General features: G+C 47.7%; 1 protein-coding gene across 1 annotated transcript; it reads left to right on the top strand.

Moving 5' to 3' along the window:
- Positions 1–4,691: 4,691 nt before the first annotated feature.
- LOC119157829 (myosin heavy chain, skeletal muscle, adult) lies at positions 4,692–21,352 on the top strand. The gene is made up of 38 exons (XM_037409141.1): positions 4,692–4,898; positions 4,988–5,131; positions 5,225–5,381; positions 6,253–6,280; positions 6,379–6,490; positions 6,584–6,676; positions 6,800–6,863; positions 6,956–7,054; positions 7,161–7,264; positions 7,366–7,504; positions 8,142–8,260; positions 8,359–8,508; positions 9,318–9,488; positions 10,136–10,445; positions 10,601–10,674; positions 11,765–11,852; positions 11,947–12,064; positions 12,393–12,516; positions 13,862–13,998; positions 14,103–14,358; positions 14,754–14,996; positions 15,215–15,391; positions 15,475–15,620; positions 15,709–15,799; positions 15,888–16,277; positions 16,430–16,556; positions 16,736–16,854; positions 17,318–17,514; positions 17,923–18,106; positions 18,193–18,358; positions 18,531–18,655; positions 18,860–19,168; positions 19,269–19,472; positions 19,743–19,868; positions 19,964–20,134; positions 20,221–20,325; positions 20,469–20,564; positions 21,197–21,352. The coding sequence occupies exons 1-38, from the start codon at positions 4,692–4,694 to the stop codon at positions 21,350–21,352; spliced, it is 5,826 nt and encodes a 1,941-aa protein (XP_037265038.1).
- The last annotated feature ends 1,605 nt before the right edge of the window (positions 21,353–22,957 follow it).

The raw sequence follows: 22,957 nt of genomic DNA, 5'->3' as shown, positions 1-22,957 counted from the left end.
CTGCAGGAGCTCTGGGCTTTGTGGTGCCCTGCGTTTGGACGGTGAACACATTTGCCTACTGGCAAGTATTGGGGTAAAAAGGAGAAAATGGAGGCAGCTGGGAGCAGAGAATCAGGTCTCTTCCACGCTGGATGCATGCCTGAACTGCTGAGGGACTGACTATTCCTGACTCCTAGCTCCATTCTAGTCCCTAAAGAGAACCACACTCCTTCCTCGGCCTGGGAGCAGGCACAGAGTCCTCAGCACCCACTTTGTGAGAAGTGAAGCAGACAGCAGTGTGGAGTTGTGGGATGGCTCTGCTCTGAGAGCCTACGAGGCACTCTGCAAGACTGTGTCTAGCTGGAGGCACTTCTCAGGGAGCTGAAGAGACTGATCTGGAGGGCAGGCAATGTGCACCTGTGCTGCCTGGCAAAGCAGTGAAGTGGCCACGGCAGCTCAGGATGGAGAGGGTATGAGATACTTTCCCGCAAATCTTGTTGCTTAGAGCTCAAACAATGTTGTCATCTCTTGCGTTAAGCTCAGACCTTGCCAAATACAAGCCTCACTGAGAGGAAGGTGTCACCCCAGCAGCCTTTAGTGGGGTGAGCAGGGAATCTCCACACTGCTGCAGTGGAGGCTGGGTGTTGTGTGTCAAACTGTCCGGTCTGACAACATCTTGCTCAGCACGCCTAACAAATAATTCCAGCATAATTGACAACCCCATTTGAAAGCCCACAGGAGACACCGTCCCCTTAAACCTGTGAGCAGGAAATACTCTCTGTGAATCAAATTTAAAAATCTGGAAGGGAGGAAGGAAGGGAGGAAGGAAGGAAGGGATTATGGATGCTTTGGTGAGACACTGGCATGTCACCTCTGCTGTAGGTCCTGCTTCAGCAGCCAGTGCTCTCTGCCAAGTCTACCTTGCTACACACTAGCTTGAAGCTACATGTTCCATGTTGCACAGCACGCTGGCGATTCACAGGGTGCACTGATCCCTACAGGCATGCTCTGCTAATCCAGAGAGCATGGCTGATAACAGCACCGGCATGCTGCAAATCCCACAGGGAATGCTTTTTCAAAGTCGTCTTTGCTTGCTTTCAATAATCCTCCTGACTATTACTTGATTCCTAACAGTCACCTTTCAAGGTATGTTTTGCTCCACCACACCAAACACAGCCCACGCACTTGCATCTGCTCTATGTTAACTTCCATTGTGTGTACCTGGGAACTAAGGCATCGACACAGAGCTATTAATAGACAGAGGTCAACTTCCATGCTGAGCACAGAAGTTCCAAATAGAGCTCCGTTGCAACTGCAGTTTCTTCTTCAAGAGGTAGCCAGCACATAGATTCACGCTGTCAGTTTGTGTCTGCTGCTAGCATTTGACCAGAGAAATGTTCTGCCAAAGGGCAACATCCTCCAACACGTTCCAGCTATGTGCGGGGTTAGGTGGGAGAACGGGTTGTGTGCTACAGGCCTTCTGCAGCCTGAGCAGCTGGGCAGCCTTCTGCATCTTTCTTTGAGAAGCTGCTGTCTGCAGTTTCCTGTGTTCCCCTTTAGAGATCTCCTAGCTTTCTTCTCCCCTCCAAGTGGCCTTCTCTTGGAATATTCTTCCTTCTAAATCTGAATGGAAGTGAGCTCATTACCTCTCCTTGACTCTGCCCACAATCAGTCAGGCTGACGTTATTTATACAGGAATTCTCTTGGAATTATTTTGGTCCTTGGAATTATTCTCATTGTTTAGAGTAACAAGGAGGAACCTGGGAACTACCAACCAGTCAGTCCCACATCAGTCACTGGTAAGACCGTCGAACATATCTTCCTGGAAGTTATGTCAAAGTTTATGGAACACAGGGAGGTGATTAGAGACAGCCGACACAGCTTCACCAAGAGCAAATTACACCTGACTAGCCTTGTGACCTTCTACAACGGGGTGACTGCATCAGCGTACAAGGGAATTGCAGCTGGTGCCTTTGTGACTTCTGTAAGGCCGTCGATACGGTGTCCCCCAACATTCTTGCCACGGAACTGGAGAGTTATGGTTTTGATGGATGGACTAAGGAATTGGCCAGATGGCCACATCCAAGGAGCTTTTTCAGGTCCCTTCCAACCCAAAACATCCTATGATTCTGTCCTGTAACTTCTGCATGTCCACGGGAGTCAGGGGTTGCCCAGAGAGGCAGGACTTCAGGCGCACCCCTGTGCTCACTGTTTCCTACCGGTGGCTGCTGGGCTCCTCTGGGGCAGGTCACAGGGTGTTTCCATCAGCATCCCCATGCCCTGCGCAGGGAGCCCACATGTGAGCTCTGGGTTTGAACTCCAAAACAGTGAGTGCTGCAGTGCCAGAGCCCTCCTTTGAACAAGTTCTTCATGCACAGGCCAGTACTTGCTGCTGGAAATTGGCTTGGATCACAGGCATCTTTTTTCCAACCTTGCCCCTGTGTTATTCCCTGAGCTTTATCCGCTCAGCTCTTTTAATAACCAAAATGCCAATGACCAGGAGAAGAGCGTGCTTAGATCTGACAGTGTTTGAAGCAGCTCAAGTGACAGTGCCCTTTTCCTAGCACTAGATCAGTCACTCTCCAGAACTATTGGGAAATTCCTCCTTTCTCAGAGTATCAGCATTGTACAGGATCGCCTACCACCCCTAGTGCCTTGATACAGGCAGCACTGTGTTGATAGCTTTTGTTGCTGGAATGGTGTGAATGTGTCAGTGTGCAAGATATTTGGGGTGCGATGGGAGTGCTGGACTGAGGATGGATCAGAGTGCAGAGGATCTCAGACTGCGTGCTCTGTGTGGTTGAGTGTAGAGTTGTGTTTGGATGGAGGGGTGGTTTCTTTTGAAGTTGTAGGCAGTGAAGGGCTACAGGGACCTGCCCTGCTTCCTGACTTGGTTGGGGACATTGCTTGATATATCTTGACAGTGGGCTCACCTGTGAGGAAGAGGCTTAAGCTGTTTAAGGCATGTTAACGCTTCTTTTTTTGTGTGAGGTGAAATGAGGAAACCAGAAATGTTTTGAAAATAAGCAGTATAATTTTCTTTTCAGGTATGAGTTACCATAAGCATTTTGTTTATGACTGGGTAAGGCTTTTGGCTAGTATCAGTTAGGATTGATTATACCAACCGTGAACATTCCACTAGTATTCGCATTTTGAATTTTTCAGTTTCTGCAAAATAACAAGTGTAGATTTGCTTGCATAGATAGTGATTTCTTTTTGTAGCTAAGGAGTCATCTTTCACACTCTAGGTATGAATTGCCTGTCCAAAGTTGAACTTGTATTCTCACTTGCTCTGTCTTGGATTCCCTCTGTACCTACTGCTACTGAAGTCAAGGTCCTGGCCCATAATGTGACTGGTTTTCCCCTTTTTAATATAACATGTAAAGAATTACTGAATTACACTTTGTCATGATTTGTCTTTTGTAGATTTTTCTTTTCTAGTGTCTAAAGGCAATACCTAAATTTATAGGACCATGTGCACAAGGTATAATGTATTATTCCCATTTTACATCTGGAATAGTTGCAGTACAGAAATACCAAAGTTTTTGTCTGGGTCAAGGATCAAGATATCAGGAGAGACAGTAGAGGAGAGGAACCTACAAATTCCACTACCAAGTTCTTTAAGTGCCTTGACTAGTCTAGATACCGTTATTAAGAGCCCTGTCAGACTATTTATAGGAAATGTATCCACAGGAATGTTAAGATGTAAAACATTTCTAAATATATCTAGTCAAATCAAATGAAAATTATGCCGTTAGTTTCGTTTGCCAGACAATGTTTTGCCAAAGATGGTTTGCCAGAATATATTTTGGCTGAAGGAAAAGGAAACATCCAGAGCATCTGCATACCAAACTCTATAAAAGACTCTTTGGAGAGCTGTGCCCAGTCTTGACAGAAAATTTCAAGGTAAGTGTGTGGCTCCTGTGAACTTCTTGGCAAAGCATATACTTTTAAATTCCATTTAACTTCCTATAAGCCTTGGATATCTATTTCTGCCAGGGACTGTCTCTATCAGTAGTGATTTTGTTCTAGTTTTGAAGGCTGCATTTTTTACTTCAACTTCGATAACAGCTCTGGATATCTGTGCCAAAAAAAATGAGTTGCTGTTTTCAAACAGCAGTGACTGACTTCCAGCCTCTGCCATCAGAATTAATAACAAAATTTACCAACTTTTAATAAACAGGAAGATACTCAACAGTATAAGATTTGTAGAAAGCAGAACAGGTAAAAGTGACATTTCTATCTGTCATAGTGCAAGATGAATAGTCCATAGCAAGTAAATTTTTTGGTGAAAAGCCACTATTTGCTATCAGGCAAGGAAGACTTTAAGAGACTCTTGGGTAGCACTTTAAAAAATCAAAGGGTTATTTAATAGGAAGTCTTTGTTATAGCAACATCCTAATAAACTAGAGTCCACAAAGATGAAGTACTCCTGCTATATATAATGCAATACTGCAAGACTAAAAAACTGATCTATACTTGATTGCATAGCTAGGTGTCTAATGATTAATTTCAGAAAAGTATACAAGTATTCCAGCTAAGACTAAAAAGTTTTAATCCAAATTTTGAAATGTTTATACCTCCTTAAATATTTGAAGAGATCAAAAAGCAAGATTTCCTCTCATCCACATTAAGCGGTTTATGCACTAACTCAATGCATCTTCTTTCCTACAGACTACTCGGCTGACTGTGTCTCCTGTATAAGTGCAACCATGGCCTCTGCAGACGCTGAGATGGCTGTTTTTGGGGAGGCGGCTCCTTACCTCCGAAAATCAGAAAAGGAGAGAATTGAGGCCCAGAACAAGCCTTTTGATGCCAAGACATCCGTCTTCGTGGTCCACCCTAAAGAATCCTTTGTGAAAGGAACAATCCAGAGCAGGGAATCAGGGAAGGTCACTGTCAAGTCTGAAGCAGGAGAAGTGAGTAAAAACCAGGGCTTGAAAACTGTATGTAGTTTGCAGTCTCAGCTCTTAGCTGACATGCACACATCTCCCTCTTCATCTGACAGACCCTGACCGTGAAGGAAGATCAAATCTTCTCCATGAACCCTCCCAAGTACGACAAGATCGAGGACATGGCCATGATGACCCACCTCCACGAGCCCGCTGTGCTGTACAACCTCAAAGAGCGTTACGCAGCCTGGATGATCTACGTAAGTACCAGCAGCAGCCTGCCTTTGGGCAGCCGGGAGGAACTGCTCTGCCAGGCCAAGTGGGAGCCAACGTGCTGTCTCCCTTCCTCGCAGACCTACTCGGGGCTCTTCTGCGTCACTGTCAACCCCTACAAGTGGCTGCCGGTGTACAACCCGGAGGTGGTGTTGGCCTACCGAGGCAAGAAGCGCCAGGAGGCCCCTCCACACATCTTCTCCATCTCGGACAATGCCTATCAGTTCATGCTGACTGGTGAGACAATGGCAACATCTTCATGACAATAAAATATTTGGGGTTTTTTTTTTTTTAATATTTGCATGTGTAAACTTCAGCATGAGCCTATAAATAACTTATTTTAACAGTTGCTGATGTTATGCATGAAGCACAGTCCTGCCCTATTGATTTTTAAAACTCTAACTGAGACCATGTAGACAAGAGCACTGAAAAACTTACAGTGAAGCGTAATTGATTGGATGAATTGAGACACGTGAAACAAAAATTCTTCCCTAGCTATTATTGAGATCTGATGTGCTCAAGATGTGACAGAAAATATTAATAGAGCTCTGAATAATCTAATCAATCTCTTTGAAAACAGCAGTGTAGGTGAATTTATAGCTGATTTGGCTTCATGAGACATTGTTTGAAAAAGCATATGATCTGATTTTAAGTGTTATTCTGGTATTTGCAACTTCTTGGGAAATAACCAGAGCCAGAATCCCAGTGAAAATGCACCCTTTGGAAACGATGATAAATGCCTTCCTTCCAAATTAGCTGTGAGGTGATACTCCTGTCTTGTGGGTTTGCTTCTTAGGCATTAAAGTTACTTGACCAGAAAGGACTAGAAGTCTGTGCACCAAACTGCAATATGCAGAACTGAATCAATGATTGATTTGATCATTACACATCTACAGTTGTTCTATGATCCTACAAGGGCATTACCAAACATCACAGAGTAATGATGTTGACTGTTCAAAAGAGTCCCTGGCTATAGAATAAAAATAGAATGGTCATTTGAACGGGGTTTCTATGCTTCTTTTCCACTTCCACTCCTAATGCTGGAGCAGGTTCATGAATAACAAGTAGTTCAGCATTTATTTTTTCACATCGCTGTCCTCTTTCACAGATCGCGAGAACCAGTCGATCCTGATCACGTACGTACACCCCCTGCTCGGGTCCCTGCGGGGCTGCCCGGTGCCAGGGGACCTCCTGCCTGACCACACGCTCTCTGCGTCTCTCTTTGGTTTGACAGCGGAGAATCCGGTGCCGGGAAGACTGTGAACACAAAGCGTGTCATCCAGTACTTTGCAACAATTGCAGCGAGCGGGGATAAGAAGAAAGAGGAGCAGTCAGGCAAAATGCAGGTAAAGTAACAGGTGCTGGCTGGAATCAATGCTTTCCTCTGTTCCTGACGTGATTTTTGGAAAGGATAAGCAGCAATAATTCTCATCCTGCAGGGAACGCTTGAGGATCAAATCATCAGCGCCAACCCACTGCTGGAGGCCTTTGGAAACGCCAAGACCGTGAGGAACGACAACTCCTCACGCTTTGTAAGCTGTTTTAGGAGAAATTGCTCCTTGTTGTAACAGTAGTGATGGGCTAGTGGCATTCTCACAGAAGGAGACAGCAATGAAACGCCTCCAGGCTGAAATGCCGCTGCTTCTCCTTAACAGGGCAAATTCATCAGAATCCACTTTGGGGCCACAGGCAAACTGGCTTCTGCTGACATTGAAACTTGTAAGTCGCTCTCCTGGCCTGATCCCACTCCTTCCTAAATTCCCAGCTCCATGTGAGTACCAGTGCCTGACCCTTGCTACCCTCCTTGACAGACCTGCTGGAGAAGTCCAGAGTCACTTTCCAGCTCCCAGCAGAAAGAAGCTACCACATATTCTATCAGATCATGTCCAACAAGAAGCCGGAGCTAATTGGTAGGAAGGGTCTTTATGACTTTTTGGGGATGATTGCTGAGCAGCAGTTCCCGCTGTTACCTGGCTGGCAAATCTAAGCGTCTGCCTTGCCTCTTCCTGCTTTCAGACATGCTCCTCATTACCACCAACCCTTTTGATTTCCACTATGTGAGTCAAGGTGAGGTCACTGTTCCCAGCATTGATGACCAGGAGGAGCTCATGGCTACAGACGTAAGTGACACAGAAAAGAGGTACCTACTGTACACTTGTTTTGATGGTGACATAGGTGGCCTACTAAGGACATGCATTTTCCTTCATTGTTTTGACTGCAGAGTGCCATTGACATCCTGGGCTTCACTGCTGATGAGAAGACAGCCATCTACAAGCTGACAGGGGCTGTCATGCACTACGGGAACCTGAAGTTCAAGCAGAAACAACGAGAGGAGCAGGCAGAGCCCGATGGCACAGAAGGTACCAGCAAGTTCAGTGTCTGACTCGTTCAAAGAACTTCTTTGTTTGCAGAGATGGCATGTTAGCCTCCAGAGACAGGCCTTTGTTGGCCTGAGTCACCACATCAAACACTGCAGAAAAGCATCTTTGGTCATTGTCTGACTGCAGAGGTGCTTCCCTGATCATGGGAAATGCCACTATTTTATCCAACGGATACTCCCCAAACAGACACAGCCTGAAAGGGGGAACTTCAGCTTCAACATAGGATACCTCTCTCTGTAAGACCTTCAACCGCTGGTCACCCTGGCGTGCAATCATATGTTTGGTGAAATACATCCTGCACTGTTTGCTATGAAAGTATCCACTTCCCACAGAAAAGGAATGTGCTGTATGCGTGCCTCGTGAATTCCCAGAGGCTTTTGGGGTTCCTCTGGGAACTCCCAGATTCAAGGTATTCCTGCCCAAGCCATACCTGTTCTTCCTTTCCAAGAAAGCCATCATTAGCTTCCAGACTTTGCATTCCTACCCAGGCCTTCTGTATGAGACCAGACCAGTGCTTTTCCACTTCTAGAATATGAGAAGCAGAGTTGTTCACGCTGGCCAAATTTTAGCCATTGTCTAAGGAGAAACGCTTCTCTCTCTCTCCGTGCCTCTTTAGTGGCTGACAAGGCTGCCTACCTGATGGGCCTGAACTCAGCTGACCTGCTCAAGGCCCTCTGCTACCCCCGCGTCAAGGTTGGGAATGAGTATGTGACCAAAGGTCAAAATGTGTCACAGGTAAAATGTGGAGTTTGAAAATACATGCCTTGAAAGAGTACTTGAGCATTCTTCTTTGAGCCTAGGAAGTAACTTTGATGCTTGCTTCTTTGTTTTAGGTGAACAACGCAGTTGGCGCCCTGGCAAAAGCTGTCTTTGAGAAGATGTTCTTGTGGATGGTTGTTCGCATCAACCAACAGCTGGATACCAAGCAACCCAGACAGTACTTCATTGGTGTCCTGGACATCGCTGGCTTTGAGATCTTTGATGTAAGGAACAAGGATGTGGCACCGTAGCCAAGGGCGAGGCAGGGAGGGCTCATGAGGATTCAGAAACACACTTCTTCCTAAGAAGATTCAGAAGTTTATCCTGTTCATGTGCAGTTTTCTAGAAACCCTTCCCTCTCCTCCATCACAGTAGCACCCTCAAAGGGCTTTGCTAACAAGCACTTTGATTTCAATGCTGTCAGCATGTAGAAGAAAGTTCTGCTTTCTGACAAATGTTCTCAGAGGCCCTTGAGCTTGCAAAGGCCTTAGGTCTGGCAAACAAAGAGGCAGCTCCAGGGCTAAGGGTCGCAGATGTGGGCTGAAGCCGTGGATGCTCTTGGGCTGCCAAGAGAAGGGAAGTGCCATGGGAAAGTTCACAGCATGTTTCCTGTGTTTTGAGTGCAGTGCTGATGCTAGGACTTCTTGTCAGAGCAGAGAAACCCCCGGACTGTTGGTCTGAGGGCAGAGAAATTCTTGGGTAGGACACCGAGGAGGTTTCCACTCTCTGGGAGGTCAGAGGGCTGAGACACCTACGCAATGCTGCAGCTAAGCTTACCGAAGGATTTGCTTTTGAGTAACACAGTAAAAAAAGGACTGTTACTTTTAGCTGGATTCCAAAGGTAATAATAATAATAATAAAATCCTTTGAGGATGGTAAATTTTACAAGTCCTGCTGCTGCGGGTACACGTGCTGTTGCAGTACGGTTAGGAGTGGTGTTTCAGCTGGGGAACTTCAAACAGCATTAGGAGAACGCTGCCAAAACCCTGTGGTGTTTGCCACACCTTGAGAAACCTCTCCTTGCTTTGGGCAGTTCAACAGCTTTGAGCAGCTGTGCATCAACTTCACCAATGAGAAACTGCAACAGTTCTTCAACCACCACATGTTCGTGCTGGAGCAGGAGGAGTACAAGAAGGAGGGAATTGAATGGGAGTTCATTGACTTTGGGATGGACCTGGCTGCCTGCATTGAGCTCATTGAGAAGGTACCTTTTCCATGCAAGTGTACTATGTATTTTCAGACTCTGTGATGTTTCTGAGTCAGATTCAGCTCAGAAAGAACTCACAGCCAGACATTCAGTGTCAGTTAAACAAACAACTTTGCACTGAGATTTAGTTCAGTCTGGCAAAAAGAAATCAGGAAAGGCATATCTGTGTCATCAATCCTGCAGCACCTGGCCTTCAAGCACAGAGAAGATAGCCTCGACTCCTACCAACAGACTTCTTTAAAACAAACTGGAGTCAGCCTCCCTTTCTTTTTCCACTGAAGACTCAAATCAGAACTCCACACACAAACCTGGGAAATAAATTTTATCTTGCCTGGTTTCCCAAAACTGCTAGGCCTCTTGTAGCTACTTGCCCAACTATTTTTCTGTTTACCACTTCTCCCTCCAACTTGACTCCCAATTCTAACCTGAACCAGACAGCTGTTTTTACCAGTTCCATGAAGAGGCGTTGCAGGAAGGCAAGGGAAGGCAGAAAGAAGCTCCCTGGCTGAGAAACAGCTCCTGAGAAACTTAGGCCCTTACCCAGGCTGAGGTGCTACCAACAACAGAGTGGTACCTTTGATGATCATAGCACATGTTTCACATCATTATCATCTTTCTCTGTCACTTCTTGTGGTACCTTCCAGCCCATGGGCATCTTCTCCATCCTGGAAGAGGAGTGCATGTTCCCCAAGGCAACTGACACCTCTTTCAAGAACAAGCTCTACGACCAGCACCTGGGCAAGTCCAACAACTTCCAGAAGCCCAAGCCTGCCAAAGGCAAGGCTGAGGCCCACTTCTCCCTGGTGCACTATGCTGGCACGGTGGACTATAACATCTCCGGCTGGCTGGAGAAGAACAAGGACCCCCTGAATGAAACTGTCATTGGGTTGTACCAGAAATCATCCCTGAAGACGCTGGCCTTACTCTTTGCCAACTATGGTGGAGCAGATGCAGGTCAGCTCTGTAACAATTGTACTTTCAGTGTGGGACACTGTTGGTGCAGAATTAAAGCAGTAAACACTGAACATTTAAAGATGTTTTGTGTTCTGCAGTCTCTAAAATGCAATATCTATCTTTTAATGCTTTTTTTTCTTTTCTTCCATTTGCAGAGGGTGGTGGTGGTGGCAAAAAGGGTGGCAAGAAGAAGGGTTCTTCTTTCCAGACTGTCTCAGCTCTTTTCCGGGTAAGTGACAGAAGTCACTATCTCACTATTAAAAATACCCACTGAAATAGCTTTTGACATTTTTGAGAATCCTTCCATTGCCACCCTTGGAAATTACAGAATTACCCTATTAGGACACCATAAAACTCTACCTCAATGCCTGCATTGTCTTCCTATTGTTTCAGGGGATAGAATGGTATTGTCAGCCTTCTGCAACTCCCTACACAATTTTCTTAGACTTTTTTTTTTTCTATACTAACTACTGATATTGCGTCATTATGTTTTGGCTGATTTCTTCCACTTCTTTTTTTTCTACTGTTACCTTTCTGAATATTCTACGAAAATCTCATAAGGGTGAAGTTCACCTACTTAGAGTAGAGTCAATAACAAGTCAGCTGATCTCCCTTAGACTTTTCTTTGGAGACTTAAGATATATTTCCCATACCTAATTTTCATATCGATGAAGATTGTTCAGTATTGACATGTTGCAGAATTTGAAAATAATGTGAAAATAATGATCAAAGATCAAAATAGAAAAAAATGCCTTGAAATTTTAAAATTGTAAGGCAATGATTTATTTTCTTTAGGAAGGAGAGTGAATTTTACATTACATCAAATTCATTACTTTTGAGGTCAGTTTTCAGTTATGTTTTCAAAGTTTCCATTTGGCTGAGGTGGAGACATTTTGGGAGACTGAATTATAACTAAGTATGTCAATTTATATGGGCTGTACAAATATCCCATCCATTTAAAAAGAACCCATTTTGATGTCAAATCAGATGCTAGTCTCGTTTAACCAAGAGAACGCATCATCCACTTAAAATGCCCTACTAAATACCTCAAGAAATACCAGATGGAAGGAAACCTGTGAGATGGCAGCTCTGTATTTGTATAAGGAGATCACAGAAAAGTAATAGTAGCCATTAATCTAGAAAATAATTTCAAAACCAAAAATCAGTGTGCCTTCAGTTTCCAAGTTTCCCTTTGGGAGTTCTTTAAAGTGTTTTAGAGAAGCCAGGACTGCATCCTGAAACACTCAGTTTGATGCATCCACTGTACAGTTTCTGGTGCTTATAGTTAATAATATAAACATTATTTCATGATCTCACAGGAGAACTTAAACAAGCTGATGACAAATCTTCGCAGCACTCACCCCCATTTTGTACGATGCATCATCCCAAATGAAACAAAAACACCTGGTAAGCAAATGCAATAGGAGGAAAACTCAAGCCACAGAAGCGCTTTCCCTGAGTATCAAACAATGGGGACGTCATTAACGGTGGCGTTTGTTAGGTGCCATGGAGCACGAGCTGGTACTGCATCAGCTGCGGTGTAACGGCGTGCTGGAAGGGATCAGAATTTGCAGGAAAGGGTTCCCCAGCAGAGTCCTGTATGCTGACTTCAAACAAAGGTAACAGCGCTCCGCCTTCCTCCCCATTCAGACCAAGATGAGGAGTATGACTGTCACAATATATCTGAAACATTATACTTTAAATTGGTACTGAGGTGTAAGGTAGAAATGTTTCACAAGCAGTTCATGGTGATAGGACATTGCTGAGATCAGGATTCTTTTGCACTTAGAGTCAATGGTAAGAACAGTCTTTATATCATGTTCTGAAAGGATGAACTATCTTCAGGCATGAGACTGGTTCAATGAGGCAGTCTGAGAAGACAGGGTGTTCAATCACAGTGGTCATTTTGGTGATGGGAATTTCTGCATGTTCTGTTTACTTTCACAGATACAGAGTGCTTAATGCCAGTGCTATCCCAGAGGGACAGTTCATGGACAGCAAGAAGGCTTCTGAGAAGCTGCTTGGGTCCATTGATGTGGACCACACACAATACAGATTTGGTCACACCAAGGTAGAGAAAATACTTGTGTTAATTTGTTAGGGAGTGGTAAGGGCAGGCTGCTCTGTCAGAAGCAGAGAGCACAGCACAGTAACAGAACTGGTACGATTGGGTCCTCAGTCAGCAGGTACTCAGCCCCACAGTACTCAAGCAAGGCACTCTTGTGGCAGTGTGGCTGGGAAGCTGCCTGGCAGAAAAGAGCATGGGTGGCTGGCTGATGGCCGGCTGGGCATAAACCCCCTGTGTGCCCAGGTGGCCAAGGTGGCCAACAGCATCCTGGCTTGTGTCTGAGACAGCGTGGCCAGCAGGACCAGGGCAGTGACCATCCCCCTGTGCTCAGCACTGGTGCAGCTGCACCTCAAACCCCGGGTTCAGCTCTGGGCCCCTCGCTCCAAGAGGGACGCAGAGGGGCTGGAGCGTGTCCAGGGATGGGCAGGGAGCTGGGGAAGGGGCTGGGGCACCAGTCTTGGGGGGGGAGGCTGGGAGAGCTGGGTGTGTTCAGCCTGGAGAGGAGGAGGCTTGTGGGGGACCTGGTCACATTCCACAGCTGCCTGACAGGGGCTGTAGGCAGGGTGTGTGTGTGTGTGTGCGGGGGGTCTCTTCTCCCAGATAACAAGTGACAGGAGAAGAGGCAATGACCTAAAGCTGCACCAGGGGAGGTTTGGACTGGATAGTTGGATAAACGTCTACACTGAAAGGGTGGTCAGGCCTTGGAACAGGCTGCCCAGGGAAGTGGCAGAATCCCCCACCCTGGACGTGTTTACAAAAGATATAAATGTGGTGCTCAGGGACATAGTTTAGTGGTGGACTTGTCGGTCCCGAGTTAATAGCTGGTCTTCATAATCTCAAAGGCTATTTTCAACCTCAATGATTCTATGATTCTAAGTGGGGAAGCCACTTGAACAGTAGTCAGGTTCAACCAACAATCCAGATAATCAGAGAGGTTTGTGTCAATAAGGAAGGTCTGACATGAAGCCATAAAGCCTTGGTTTCTGAGATTGGCCAGGGTCTGATATAAACAGGCTTGCAAGGCCCGGGCCCACTCATTAATTCCTGGACTGATCCACAGCAATGACATCAAACTAACATCAAGCCAGAAAGTCTTCAGGTCACAGTAGAGCTCACTGGGGTCTATGAACAGGCAGAGGTGTGGCTGAGGCTGCAGCTGAACTAGAAACCAGAACTCATACCACAGCTCAGACAGGGACAGAATTCTTAGGGCTGAGCTTATACAAAGCAGAGATTTTTGGGCTCAGGGTAAAGCTGGTCATGAAATTAAGGTGTATTAGAATCCTGACAGAGTGTGTGCCCCTATTCTGTATTACCTGAAAAAGTCATACTGCAATATTTTCTTAAGGTGTTCTTCAAAGCTGGACTGATAGGTGTGCTGGAGGAGATGAGAGATGAAAAACTAGCAGAGATTATGACCATGATACAAGCCAGGTGCAGAGGCTTCCTGATGAGAGTGGAGTATCGGAAAATGGTGGAGAGGAGGTAGACATTTTTCATATTTAGTTTGCTCTCATGGTACTTCACTAAAAAAAAAATTAAATTCATCACACTGAAGCTCTGTAATAGCCATGTGAATTTCATTTCAGGGAGTCCATCTTCTGCATCCAGTACAATGTTCGTGCATTCATGAATGTGAAGCACTGGCCCTGGATGAAGCTGTACTTTAAGATCAAGCCCTTGCTGAAGAGTGCAGAGTCTGAGAAAGAGATGGCCAACATGAAGGAAGAGTTTGAGAAAACCAAGGAAGAGCTTGCAAAGTCTGAGGCAAAGAGGAAGGAGCTGGAGGAGAAAATGGTGGTCCTGCTGCAGGAGAAGAATGACCTGCAGCTCCAAGTGCAGGCGGTGAGTGTCACCGCCCGTTTGTCCCTGGGAAAAGGACAATATACAGTCAGAGTGCTTCAGAATACTGTTTCTGTCAGGCAAAAGGACTCCAAGCCCTAGCTCCTGCTGAAAGTAGTAACTGAAGTGACCACTGTTCTGTCGTGCTTGTGGGTGCGTGAGGTATTGTCATAGCTACCCTCTCTGTGAGGCATTTTTAAGAGACACAGAAACCTTGGAATCGATAATGATTCCAGATGACAAGGCTTGCAGTGGGCCAGTAGGCAAGATCTTCCAGTTGCTGGAGTGGAAGTCAGGTTCAGCCCCCATTTTAACACATGCCTACTCAGTAACGCAGAAGACAGGGTGGAGATACTTCAAAACATTATAACCCATAAAAATCTCTGTCTCCCCACCAGGAAGCCGATAGCTTGGCTGATGCTGAGGAAAGGTGTGACCAGCTCATCAAAACCAAAATCCAGCTGGAAGCCAAAATTAAGGAGGTGACTGAAAGGGCTGAGGATGAGGAGGAAATCAATGCTGAGCTGACAGCCAAGAAGAGAAAACTGGAGGATGAATGTTCAGAGCTGAAGAAAGATATTGATGACCTGGAGTTGACGTTGGCCAAAGTGGAGAAGGAAAAACATGCCACCGAAAACAAGGTACAAACATGGGGAGTCACATGAAGGGCAAAGGACAGATGCCTCCCCGATGAGCCTGGCATCCTCAGAACAGAGCTAGGTTTGGGACATACCAGGAGCACCACAGTGGGGCAGCCCAAATACACGAGCTCCTGGCTAAGCACTGCAAAGGGAAAATGCCACTGCACAAGCAGTCAAGTCTTCTACACAGACATTTGGCACTTTCTTCCAATCAACAGGTGAAAAACCTCACAGAGGAGATGGCGGCCCTGGACGAGACCATTGCCAAGCTGACTAAAGAGAAGAAAGCCCTCCAAGAGGCCCATCAGCAGACACTGGATGACCTGCAGGTAGAAGAGGACAAAGTCAATACGCTGACCAAAGCCAAGACCAAGCTGGAGCAGCAAGTGGACGATGTAAGCACGGTTGTCCAGAAGAACAGGGCGGGCACAGATTATAGAACTGGCTGGTAGAGCACTGATGGTTATCTTCTATTCAGCTGGAAGGGTCCCTGGAGCAAGAGAAGAAACTGCGCATGGACCTTGAGAGAGCAAAGAGGAAACTCGAAGGAGACCTGAAGCTGGCCCAGGACAGCATCATGGATTTGGAGAACGACAAGCAGCAGCTGGATGAGAAACTGAAGAAGTAAGCGTGGCTGTGGGGCACCAGACTGTGGGGCTGGTGCGCTTGGGGGTTTTTGCTCAGACGCTAACACAGTTTGCTTTGCCCAAAGGAAAGACTTTGAAATCAGCCAGATCCAGAGCAAAATTGAGGATGAGCAAGCCCTGGGCATGCAGTTACAGAAGAAGATCAAGGAGCTGCAGGCAAGTGTCTGGCCCTTCCCCTCTCTCAGCCAGTCTCAGGTCGGGAAGGAGGAGGGCATGGGTGCGAAGGGTGCCTAATGTTCCCCAGGCTCGTATTGAGGAGCTGGAGGAGGAAATTGAGGCAGAGCGAACCTCTCGGGCAAAAGCCGAGAAGCATCGGGCTGACCTGTCGAGGGAGCTAGAGGAGATCAGCGAGCGCCTGGAAGAAGCCGGAGGGGCTACCGCCGCTCAGATTGAGATGAACAAGAAGCGTGAGGCAGAATTTCAGAAGATGCGTCGCGACCTGGAGGAGGCCACGCTGCAGCACGAAGCCACGGCTGCGGCCCTGCGCAAGAAGCACGCGGACAGCACCGCTGAGCTTGGGGAGCAGATCGACAACCTGCAGCGAGTGAAGCAGAAGCTGGAGAAGGAGAAGAGTGAGCTCAAGATGGAGATTGACGACTTGGCCAGTAACATGGAGTCTGTCTCCAAAGCCAAGGTATTGAACTGCGGTGGCACATGCTCACGGGGCCGATGTATGGCACATAGGCTATGTCTACCAGCCACATTCTCATTACAAAGGTCCTTGCTGTCAGCACAGGGCAGAGTCCAGGTGTTCATCTCCTTTCCTTCCTTCCGTTTGCTCTCTAGGCAAACCTGGAGAAGATGTGCCGCACTCTGGAAGACCAGCTGAGTGAGATTAAAACTAAGGAGGAACAGAATCAGCGCATGATCAATGACCTCAATACTCAACGAGCTCGTCTGCAGACAGAATCAGGTGAGACATCCTCATTCCCGAGCTTCACTGTGAGGACCTGCATGCCGTGAGGATCCCACAGGGTGCAAGATGATTCCTGCTATAACCTCTCCCAGCCACTCCTGATGACGTGGGCTTACATGCAGGAACCATCGTATTGATAGTAGTCGGGCTACCTTTTTTCTCTTTACCCTTACCAGGTGAATATTCACGCCAGGTGGAGGAAAAAGATGCTCTGATTTCTCAGCTGTCTAGGGGCAAGCAAGGATTTACGCAGCAGATTGAGGAGCTCAAGAGACATCTAGAGGAAGAAATAAAGGTCTGGAAACACCCTGCTGTCCGCAACCTACATCACCTCAAAACATCCGCAGAATCCTGTCTAATCCAAACTGGTTTCATATTCTTTCCCCAAAACACATGTAGTACGGGAGGGAACACCAGTAACACACATGCCCTCACTCCTAAGCTAGAGAGGGAAGGAAGCGTAATGGGTTGGACCCTGGAGGAAGTAGTCCACAAGGCTTTCACGAGATCCTGACAATACTCTCTAGGACAGGATGCAGACACGTGTGTCAAAGCGTTTAGAGCAACAGCAGGTTACTGACCCCAGAGCCCCTGTCACTAACACATCCTGATCTTGCAGAACCCATTGCTGAAGGCTTCATCAGCTCCCAGCTTTGCATTTGCCTAGTTAGAGTTTCAGCCTAATTTCACTGCCAGCTTTACTGTCAAGAGGCATCTCAAGGCAAGTATTCAGGTTACCGATCCCTTTGTTTCCCCAGGCCAAGAACGCGCTGGCCCACGCCTTGCAGTCTGCTCGCCACGACTGTGACCTGCTGCGGGAGCAATACGAGGAGGAGCAGGAAGCCAAGGGGGAGCTGCAGCGCGCCCTGTCCAAGGCCAACAGCGAAGTGGCCCAGTGGAGAACCAAATACGAGACGGACGCTATTCAGCGCACGGAGGAGCTGGAGGAGGCCAAGTACGTGGGAAGCGGGATGTCAAACGGCTGGAGAAGACTGAGGCTGTCAAGGGAAAGTGGAGTCTCTGGGAGTGGGTTACGACAGGGGTGGGACAAAGGCAGGGATCTGTTGTCTTTGTGGTAGAGGGGTCAGAGGGAGAGACAGGAAAGCGTGCTGTGGAAAAAGTGCAAACTGGAAGGACAAACGTAGCCCTTAGGGCTAGAAATGCGGAACCAGGCTGAATACTCCTTAGGTGCTAGGACACAGAGTGACAGAACCTGTAGGCAGCATGCAGTCTTGGAACAGAAAAAACACTGTGAAAGGCACTGGGCTCAGAGCCCCCAGAAGTGGCCAGCTGCCCTCTCACCGAAGTACAAAATGGGCTGCCCTCTGGTCTCTGACCTGGAGCTGTACTTATCTCCTCCCAGGAAGAAGCTGGCCCAGCGCCTGCAGGATGCAGAGGAACACGTTGAAGCTGTGAATGCCAAATGTGCCTCCCTGGAGAAGACAAAGCAGAGGCTGCAGAATGAAGTGGAGGACCTGATGATTGACGTGGAGCGATCAAATGCTGCCTGCGCAGCTCTGGATAAGAAGCAGAAGAACTTTGACAAGGTCTTGTGGGCTCCAGCCCTGGGGTTCCTGGGCAGAGCGTCCCCTCCCGATTGCCACATCCACGCTCACGTGCCGTTTCCCTTCAGATCCTGGCAGAATGGAAGCAGAAGTATGAGGAAACGCAGGCTGAGCTGGAGGCCTCCCAGAAGGAGGCTCGCTCCCTCAGCACGGAGCTCTTTAAGATGAAGAATGCCTACGAGGAGTCCCTGGACCACCTGGAAACGCTGAAGCGTGAGAACAAGAACTTGCAGCGTAAGTCCCTGGCCCTCTGCTCCTGGCTGGGCTTTCCCACTGTCCACCACTACCCACCGCTCCACAGGGGTCTGTGCCTGCGTGTCTGCAAAGATGCCCGTCACCTTGGTGCGGCAGGGCCCTTCCCGTTCTGCTCCGTGCCTGACCGTGCCGTTGGCCTTTGCTCCCACAGAGGAGATTGGTGACCTCACAGAGCAGATTGCAGAGGGAGGCAAGGCCATTCATGAGCTGGAGAAAGCCAAGAAGCAGATTGAGCAGGAGAAATCTGAACTCCAGGCCTCGCTGGAGGAAGCTGAGGTACACAGCATTACTTATGGCTCTCTTACATGTCTTGAATCTCTGTCTCGTTGTAAACACTGCAGAGTCATTGCCAGGCACAGGAGGAAAAGAGTGTTTGTATAAAAGCGTGCCAATAATATCTAAACGTGGCATTCCTTTATACTCAGGGCTTCGGGGTCAACATTTGTCTTATGAAAAGTATTCCTGTTCACTCTTCCTCAGGCGTCCCTTGAACATGAAGAGGGGAAGATCCTGCGCCTCCAGCTTGAGCTCAACCAGGTGAAGTCTGAGATTGACAGAAAGATAGCAGAGAAAGATGAGGAGATTGACCAGATGAAGAGGAACCACCTCAGAATTGTGGAGTCCATGCAGAGCACCCTGGACGCTGAGATCAGGAGCAGGAATGAGGCCCTGCGGCTGAAGAAGAAGATGGAGGGAGACCTGAATGAAATGGAGATCCAGCTGAGCCATGCCAACCGCGTGGCTGCAGAGGCACAAAAGAACCTGAGAAACACACAGGCCGTGCTCAAGGTCTGTTCAGCAAAGCAACAGGGAGAGAAACGCGGTCCCTTACAATTCTGGTGCACAAGTGCGCACTGCCACCTTGCCATTTCTCTTGTCCCTTTTACAGGATACCCAGATACACTTGGACGATGCTCTGAGGACGCAGGAGGACCTGAAGGAGCAGGTGGCCATGGTGGAGCGCCGAGCAAACCTGCTGCAGGCTGAAATTGAGGAGCTGCGGGCAGCCCTGGAGCAGACGGAGCGGTCAAGGAAGGTGGCTGAGCAGGAGCTTCTGGATGCCACTGAACGAGTGCAGCTCCTCCATACCCAGGTCAGGCACTGCTCTGGAAATTAGTCCCATCCACAAGGCACAACACAGAATGTGATTGTTACGCATCTTGTGAGTGTTTGCTGTGTAAACACATTGAGAGCCACGCCGTCATAGGGCTGCTCCAGACATCCACCCATGTCTGGTTTGCAGCTATGGCCCTAAAGAGGACTTTTGTGTTAAAGATTTTCAAGAAACAATACTCACACTTTTAGCTCTTGGTGTTGAGGCATTAGGTCTGACAGTACAAATCCCGTCTTTCCTGTTGCACAGAACACCAGCTTGATCAACACCAAGAAGAAGCTGGAGACAGACATTACCCAAATCCAGAGTGAAATGGAGGATACGATCCAGGAAGCCCGCAATGCTGAAGAGAAGGCCAAGAAGGCCATCACAGATGTGAGTTGGGGGCTCCCTTCAGTGCCGATGGTGGGTGTAATTTCCCTCAGATGGTCTCCAGCCCCACAATGGCTTTGACCCTTTACTCTCATCAGGCAGCCATGATGGCAGAAGAGCTGAAGAAGGAGCAGGACACCAGCGCCCACCTGGAGAGGATGAAGAAGAACCTGGACCAGACGGTGAAGGACCTGCAGCACCGTCTGGATGAGGCCGAGCAGCTGGCTCTGAAGGGAGGCAAGAAGCAAATCCAGAAGCTGGAGGCCAGAGTGCGTGGGGCTTTTCTTTGTGCATGAGTGAGCACGCCACGTTAGCAGCCAGCAGGGAAGCTCCAAAGATGGGCTTCTCGTTGCAGGTGCGGGAGCTGGAAGGGGAGGTGGATGCTGAGCAGAAGCGCAGCGCTGAAGCCGTGAAGGGCATGCGCAAGTACGAGAGGAGGGTGAAGGAGCTGACCTACCAGGTAAGGCAGGAGGCCTCCCTCAGCTGACAGAGTTTTCTCACAGCAAGTCAGATTTTGTGCACGCCATCCCCAAGGGGAATTGTTAACCTCATCCAGTGCAGAACCAGTAATTCACGCTCTTTCCTGCTTTCCAACCACTCCAGTCTGAGGAGGACCGGAAGAATATTCTCAGGCTGCAGGATCTGGTGGACAAGCTGCAAATGAAGGTGAAATCCTACAAGAGACAAGCTGAGGAGGCTGTAAGTATTGCTCAAAGGATGGGCCAGAGACACCTTCCAGTACGGCAGCACGCTCATTGAGATGGCTATGAATAGCAGGAAAGGGGCAGGACAGAAACTCCCAAGACACAGCAGTCTTGGCCACACCATTGAGTATGGTGTCACGAGGCCTTGCTGAGTTCTGGGCACCCTGCGGCAGCCAGGGACGAATGGAGGGAAGGTCTGCAGCCTGTTGTATACAGGAGGTCAGACTGAACAGCCCCGGGTGCCATATCCACTGGCTGAAGTTAACTGGAGGTCATGAATCTCTGCTAGTAAGGATCAGCAGAAGGCTTCAGGGTCTTTCTCACCTTAAAAAATCACACTGATGGCTGGGCAGCAAGTACTGGGAGAGTAAGTACACAAATGACAAATGCAAGTGACAAAATTGCTCTTCTAGAGTGGCACAGGACCGGTGATGTTTTTCACAGAGGGGTCCTGAGTAAGGGAGGATGAGGAGGTCACGGTGAGGCTTACGTGTAAGCAGTGATGGGTGGTGGATGGAGATTTGTGCCTTTCCCCAGGGAAGAGCCACAGCCCCAGAAGGCCAAGGCACAGGTGGAGTGAAACCCCTGCCCTGGGCTCCTCACCACCAACTCCCTCTCCCCACACAGGAGGAACTGTCCAATGTCAACCTCTCCAAGTTCCGCAAGATCCAGCATGAGCTGGAGGAAGCCGAGGAGCGGGCTGACATTGCAGAGTCGCAGGTCAACAAGCTCCGAGTGAAGAGCCGTGAGTTTCATGGCAAGAAGATAGCAGAGGAGGAGTGAGGATGTCATGAGGCAGAAAAGTGACCCGAGGACTGCACAAAATGTGAACCTCTTGGTCGCTTTCTTCTATAATTGGTCTTTGTAATTGTGTCTAGAGAATAAAGACCGTAATTTCCTTTGCATATGCATGAGCAACAGTTTTCATTTTTTTCTGTTTTTACTGGTTAGGTTTATATCATCATTAGCTTTTGGGCACAGCTTTGGGTTATACCTTTTGTGTCCCTACATCACAGCACAGCCTTTTGTCATCTAGTTCCTAAATACTTATCCCTTCTTTATTACTTAGTGACTGGGGCAAGAATAGAAATTTAACTTCACAATGAAGAGAAATCAAGGACTATAATTCCTGACAGTGACTCCTGCCAGTCTAGCCATCCTACTGCTCTGTCCCAAAGAACATAATACTTTATATTTACCCATAGAGTATCTTAGCACTTTCCAGCTGTGCAACACATTCAGTGTAAGCTGTTTCTTTTACTGGCCACTGTCTAAGGCAGATTTGTTGAGGGCTGATAACCAACAGAATATGTGGATTTTTGGAAGCCGACAGAAGTTGGTTCTTTAGTCTGCACTGTTTTCTTAATGATTTTAATTAGATAGGGGCACCATGAAGAGTATCACATCTCTTTGGACTAAAACTGGAGAAAGCTGGTGATAGCTCTGTGATAATTCCTTTAACTCCTGTAAATCAGACTAGTGTCCACAAAAGCTCAGGCAGCAGATTCAAGCACTGTTATGGCACCCTGACACTATGGCTGCTGGCTACCTGGTGGCGTATCATCATCATTGATTCATTTTTGACCCATTTCCTTCCCTGTTTTTACCCAAGAGGGCTGTTCCCTACCCCATCTGCCCTGTAGCTGTTGCTTTGATGGGTGATGGAAAGGGCATTCAGAAGGTCACCTTCTCAGCTAGGACCCCCTGTCCAACAGCAATTCCTTCCGGAGTTGTTAGCTGAGAACAGAAGATGTCTGAGTAACTGTGCAACTTGGGCATTCATTCAAGTGCAGCCAAACTTCAAATGACAGGTCTGTCTTTCTAGCCACTCCACTTACCATTCCAGCTGAACAATGTGGTCCTTCACTGAGAGATGCTCAGTCTTTTTCAGGCTGCAGGAAGCCATGTAAGAATGTCATTACTGGAAAGTGAAGACACAACCAGCAGAAAAAGCGGTGAATCAAACTTTCTAAAGGAAAGATGCATTCACTTCCATTTTCCCTACTGTGAGTTCAGTGAAGACTTGCAGAAACTGGTCCCTGAGTGGAGAAACAGCATGAGGAGATGGAAAAAGGACACCCCCATCTCTTCATGGCTATCCTGAGTATCCTGTGAGGTATCTTAACCAGATATCCCACAAACATCTTTGTGGAGTAGACATGGTATGCTGGGCATGGAGAAAGCACTCCTCATTTAGTTCCATGTGACTCAATGCTCATCAGCAGCATAAACAGGCTTCTGAATGAGGAAAGTGTGTCCGTACCATGTACAGGCTCTAGCACTCAGCAATGTTTTAGCAGAAGGACAGGGAAGAGAAGTTTTTCTGCAAAGGATGAAGGTGCCAGCATTTCTGTTCAGCTTTGCCTAGCATTCCTGGGAATTCTTTTA

The sequence above is a fragment of the Falco rusticolus genome, chromosome 1 (genome assembly GCF_015220075.1).
Source record: "Falco rusticolus isolate bFalRus1 chromosome 1, bFalRus1.pri, whole genome shotgun sequence".
NCBI classification, from domain to species: domain Eukaryota; kingdom Metazoa; phylum Chordata; class Aves; order Falconiformes; family Falconidae; genus Falco; species Falco rusticolus.
Note: the sequence above shows the minus strand (reverse complement) of the source record. Positions and strands in the feature narration are given on the sequence as shown.